The sequence below is a fragment of the Somniosus microcephalus genome, chromosome 11 (assembly GCF_052327205.1).
Source record: "Somniosus microcephalus isolate GS21.2 chromosome 11, FLI_Smic_1.0, whole genome shotgun sequence".
Classification (NCBI taxonomy): domain Eukaryota; kingdom Metazoa; phylum Chordata; class Chondrichthyes; order Squaliformes; family Somniosidae; genus Somniosus; species Somniosus microcephalus.
In genome coordinates, this window is record NC_140997.1 from 216683798 (window position 1) to 216689797 (window position 6000).

A 6000-nucleotide genomic window follows, 5' to 3' on the forward strand; every position below is an offset into this window, starting at 1 on the left:
TAGTTACACCTCATTCAACAAGGCTTAACATTTTCATTGGATTTTACAGTGAGAATAGTGCGTAAAAAGTTGAAGTCCATGTCAAATCAGTGATTCTGTGTTGATTGTATCAGCGAAGACTGCAACAATGCACCCTGTGGAGGTGCAGAGTATCACTGACAGCAACTTCCAGATGTCCGCGTTTAGCTGCGCATGTGCGGACGCCAGAAGTTGCTGTCAGTTTTACACAGTAATAACGGCGAATGCTGACAGGTTCACCATCATTGTAATCGCAAATTCTGGGCCAATGAAAGGCAGAAATTATAATTTTGATAAAAATGATTTTGGGATGAGAGGAATGAAACCACAGCATCCAATTTGCTCTATAATGCACTAATTTTGTTTGAGCTAAAGTAAAACTGACTTAATTGATTTTGAACAATACCACATATACAATTCAATTCAATTCAATTTTTTATTTGTCATATATGCAGCAGACGTGTGTACTGCACAATGAAATGTTGATTTTTATGAGTCCTCCCAACATTGGAATAAATATGGCATAACAATGATAAAAATACTAATAGAAATCATGTAATAATAAATAAAACAACAGTAATAAATAATAATAAATTATACATTCATGAGTCTTATGGCCTGGGGGTAGAAGCTGCTTCGAAACCTGCTGGTACGAGACCGTATGCTTCGGTATCTCTTACCGGACGGGAGCAGGGCGAAGAGGTTGTGGCTGGGGTGGCTCGCATCTTTAATGATTCTCAGGGCCTTCCCCCGGCACCTCTCGGGGTAGATATCCTGGACAGCAGGTAGTTTAATTCCTATAGTATGTTGATATATATGAAGACTCCATTACCCTTGCCTTTATGTAGAGTGAGTTATTTGGCATGATTTTTTATATGTTTCTTTCCTACTGCAGGAAACCCTTCGCAGCCCACCTCCCTTCACTACCTGAACCCATATCAGATGAACGCATATGCCATGGCATTGAAAGCAGTTGGAGAGATTATTCAGGACTACGACAGTGACAAGCTCTTTCCAGCATTAGGATTTGGAGCGAAGCTACCACCAGATGGGAAAGTATCCCACGAGTTTCCACTGGTAGGTGAATATTACGCTGGAGAGCAGCAGTGAGGAAGCTCCATGTATTCTGGGAATACTTTAGCACACACTTTAGCAACAAAACTCTGCATCTCTTTCATTCAATGGTGAAAAATAAGGGCCTTGGTGAGATCACACCTGGAGTACTGTGTGCAGTTTTGGTCTCCTTACCTAAGAAAGGATATACTTGCCATAGAGGGAGTGTAGCGAAGGTTCACCAGACTGATTCCTGGGATGGCAGGTCTGTCGTTTGAAGAGAGACTGGGTTGACTAGGCCTGTATTCACTAGAGTTTAGAAGAATGAGAGGGGAGCTCATTGAAATGTATAAAATTCTAACCGGGCTAGACAGACTGGATGCAGGGAGGATTGTAGTGTCCGTGTGTAGATAAAGACACTGAAGACAGGAGTTGGTTCATAGGTATTTACTAAGCAAGTCTGGGGGGGGTTTCTAAAGGATATACACAATACACAGGCTTATATTGCCCAAGTGGCAATTACCGGCATTACGCACACCTGGGGCTCTTAAAGGCACATACACCATAATTGCTCTTAAAGGCACATACACCACAAGGATGTTTCCCCTGGCTGGGGGGGGGGGGGTCTAGAACAAGGGGTCACAGTCTCAGGATATGGGGTCGGAAATTTTGGACTGAGATGGGGAGAAATTTCTTCACACAGAGGGTGGTGAACCTGTGGAATTCTCTACCACAGAAGGCTGTGAAGGCCAATTCACTGAATATATTAAGAAGGAGATAGATAGATTTCTAGACACAAAAGACATCAAGGGGTATGGGGGGAGAGCAGGAATATGGTCTTGAGATAGAGGATCAGCCATGATCATACTGAATGGCAGAGCAGGCTCGAAGGGCCGAAGGGCTGACTCCTGCTCCTATTTTTCTATGTTTCTAATGGCCAATAATCCTGCTCTTCTAAAATGATGTTACTTTTCACCATTGAATGAAAGAGGTGCAGAGTTTTGTTGCTACATTTGGAGGAAGAACCCTCTTGTTCTCTGTGAATGGGACTCTAGGGGGCAATTTTAACCTAACCCATCCATCTGGAAACTGACGAGATCGGGTGCAACGCTGGTTTAGCACCTTGCCTGGTTTAATTTTCCTTAAAGTCAATGGAGAATAGTATTTGGCGGAATGTAAACCCTGCATTCCTCCTGATCCCGTGGGTTTCCCGCCCGGCAAGTTAGGCAAAATTACCCCCTCAAATTCCCCATCTAGTACTGGACTGAACTTGGAGAAGTACAACTGTACATGCCATGCAGAGCCTAGAGTTTAGAAGTTGTTGCAAGGAATATTTTCTCTGTCGCACTCTATCTCAATTACCCACAGTTTTATAGCCATGTTAACCCCACTACTAGTTTTAGAATGCAGTGATGACCCAGGCTCAGGCTCGATCTGCTCCACTAATCCTGCTGCTCTTCCCAGAATTTGGAACAGCAGGGGCTGAGAGACTATTGTGTTCCGGCTGAAAGAACTCCTGTTTTTTTTTTAAGGATAACATTGAGCTTAGCTGAGAACAGTTCATTACCTTCTTGAGTTCACTGACTTTGGTAAACCTATTTTTTTTTTTAAATAAAGTGACTATTACAGCAAGCTATCAGTAACACAATGGGGAAAGATTTCCTCTAATGCACAATCTGTAGCAAAATCATAGACCACTTTTATACAGATTTAGTTACATACAGCACACAGAGGAAATCTTCCCTCAGTGAGACTGAAACTCACAATAGTCAAAATTGCTGCTCTCTGGCACAGTAGCAGAATCTCTGTCCTTTTTCCAGGCAGTAACTGAATAGCGAGTAACTCAGCTCATTTCTGCTGCACGGTCACATTGCATTCAGAGAGCTCAGAGCAAGATGCATGATAAACGATTCAGTGATGATTCTGTTAAGCTTCTGCCGAAACACTTGTCACTCCATAACTAATTATTTGAGTAAATCACAGGTATTGAATTCTGTACATTTAATGCAGTGCCTTTTACGCTAGTTTTCATCCTGAGTGTCCTGTTCTATCACGGTTGTCCTACTAACCAGCCTTACATCTAATGCCCAATGACTGCATAGTTCATCCTGTGCTGAAATTTCATCCTCATAGACATGTTTGCACTGAAAGGAAATACATTTTCAATATTAGATAGTGGTGAATTTGAAATGGAATAGACAGTGGTATTTGTTTCTCCAAGCTTCATTGCTGATGTGCGCAAGGTGAAGATACAGCTTTGTAGACATGATTTCTCTACTTTGTACAGGAAACTTTGGTTTATCCGGAGGTTGTATGTCCGGAATACTCGATCTAACGGCAAAAATCAGGAGCCGTTTTCTATAAGTTTTTTTAGTTCTCGTTCTTTTTTTTTCCCAGTCAGGCACTGCAAGGTCTGTAGCTATAGCAACAGCTTCAGCTAGAGACGCTTGCAGCTGCAGCCGACTCTTTAGAAGCTGTTGCTAAGCAACAGTGTTTGTTGTCAGATACGGAGATGAAAACCTCCGTATGCTTCAACATTAACTTTGTATGTCCGGCAGTTTTGATAGATCGGCAACAGCTCGGTCCCGTCGGTGCCGGATATCAGAAAGTTTCCTGTACTTTGTATTATGATCCAGCTGTGCCCTTGGAGGAAGGTCAGGTGCTCTTCCGAAGGTAGGCAGGAAGAGCCGGCCCAAGGTGTCCAGTTACGCTTCTGCAAGTAACCAGTCACCGAGTGGCATTGGCAGAGATTGGGGAACAGGTTGCCGTCTTGCCCCGGATAGCATGGAAGGACCAGCAGTCGGGTATTTCTGGAATAGATACCAATGATAGTGGGGGTGGTACAAGTGCAATTCGCCTAGCAGTGATGGTAGGATTGATGGCTACGAGGCTAGGACTGGTACAGATCCAATTCTATACCTATGATACCAGGACTTTTACATGTTCAAATCCAGTAACTCTGTTCATCTCTCAAGCAAATCATCATAAAATTTATACAGGTCTCACCTAGTGCCAATTAACCATTTGTGTCATTAATGGGGGGAAAAAATTCATTGTCCAGGGCTGTGAGCTAGATTGCACCTTAAATAACTAATGAAGTTAATCAGAGCGATGGAGATTAAAAAGCCAGGTCGAATTGAATGTCTGGAACAGGAATCCCAAATTGTGCTGCACTAACAGGTGCAGAATTAAATGCATTTAATACCAATGCAAGTAGACAGCTGTGGCTATACTACCTGTTTGCATCACTGTTGATTGGAGGGAGGCAAATCTCCATGCATGCGGACTCAGAACATGGCACAGAACTAAATACCAACCTTTAACAGCCAATCAAATTTTTAATGATAGAAGAGAGCGGAGGGGATTAATATTTTCCATCATTAGAAGTTGCAAGTGAGAGCATTAGACTGAGAATCAGCCAGGTCTGTATAAGTGAGATCGTGAGACTGAGAATTATCCAGTGCAAGTGAGAGTTAACCAGGTGTGCGGGACCGAGAGTGAGACTGAGATTTAGCCATATATGTTCATGTGAGAGCAAGAAAGTTAGCTTGGGGTGAGTAAGAGCATGAGACTCAAAGTCAGCCAAAATAAAGATAATGGGGGAGAAATTCATTATAGCCCCGTTTGGGGCACTGACTTCGCCGGAAAAATGAGCGCCCCTGCGTCGGAAATTGGTCGGTTGCGCCCCAAAGGGAAGCGCGGCGCTACTGGAGGTGCCCTGCCTCCCTCTTGGGGTGCTGCGAGTGAATATCGTGGCGCTATGTGCCGCAGCACCACACGCTGCGGCATGTCGCGCTTCGGTATTGCAGGCCTTCCTCCCCTTCTTAAAGGGGAGGGGCCTTGTGCAGCGCGATCTGGGGCCCAGCTGGGCCCCCAGGTATCAGGAGTGCAGGCAAAAGAGCCCGGCACCCAAGAGAAGTGCCGGGCTCTTGGAGCACAGCCGGCACTCCACGGGTGGGTGGGGTTCCAGAGGCCAGGGACGGGAGCGCAGGCAGGTGCTGGCAGGCGGCCAACAACAAAAATGTCCGCCCCGCACCTCGCCTTTAATTTGCACCTCCCCAGCCGCAGGTACGCCACCCTGACCCTGTCGGACATAGCGTCCGGCGGTAAATCAGGAGGCGCTCCTGAAGATCACGGCCGGGGCATGAGCAGGGTGCTGCGCACACCGATGACGTCATCGCCAGCGGTGCAGCACTACCGGTTAGCACCACCACTAACCTCCCGCTGAATTTGGCGGGAGGCGTGGGTAGTGCCGTGCCCGGGCGCTAGTTGGTTTGTGCCCCACTTAGCGCCCTCTTAAGGCGCCACGGGTGGTGCAACCAACTGAATTTTTCCCCCAATGTCCCTTAGTTTGAGAACCACCATGAGACGAGTTTGAAAGAGTGAATCTGTGTATTTGTGAGTTTGTATGAAGTGAGAGTGCGAATAAAATCAAAATTAGATTAATTCCTCTGGTGTAACATACACTAACAGATGGAATGGAAGAAGTCAATTAAATTATAAATCCTCATTGTAGTTTGCTTTATCTTCTAAATGTCACAAACAATCAATGGGCTACAGTAATTAGAAATAATTACAGTTACTGTTCCCCATGGCAGAAAAAGAAGCAATAACATGGGTTTAGCAATGCATTATATTCACCCAATGAGTGTGAGGTTCGATGGGACAGTACTACCTCTAAATTAATTTTTGCCTGTGCAATCATTGTCAGAATTAATTTTGTTTAGTTACTTGATAAATTAATCATATTTCGTCCATCAGAACGGTAACATGCTGAATTGTAATAAAAGATTGAGTCCTCACAGGAAAAAGAAATTGGAATGCATGAATAATAATTGAAATAATCAGCAATCTCAAAAGCATGTTAGAGTCCTGCCGACCCTATTTACTCATTCTAGTGCAGTAACTGCTTCAACACAGCATGCATGG

At 44.5% G+C, this 6000-nt stretch overlaps 1 protein-coding gene across 1 annotated transcript in view; it reads left to right on the forward strand.

The window, feature by feature from the left end:
- The window catches only part of LOC147111237 (copine-8-like), an 818429-nt gene that overhangs the window by 691390 nt on the left and 121039 nt on the right, over positions 1-6000 (forward strand). Inside the window, exon 15 of the mRNA XM_086001948.1 lies at positions 914-1095. Within this exon, the coding sequence (XP_085858074.1) occupies positions 914-1095 (182 nt within the window). The remainder of the gene's footprint in view (positions 1-913; positions 1096-6000) is intronic.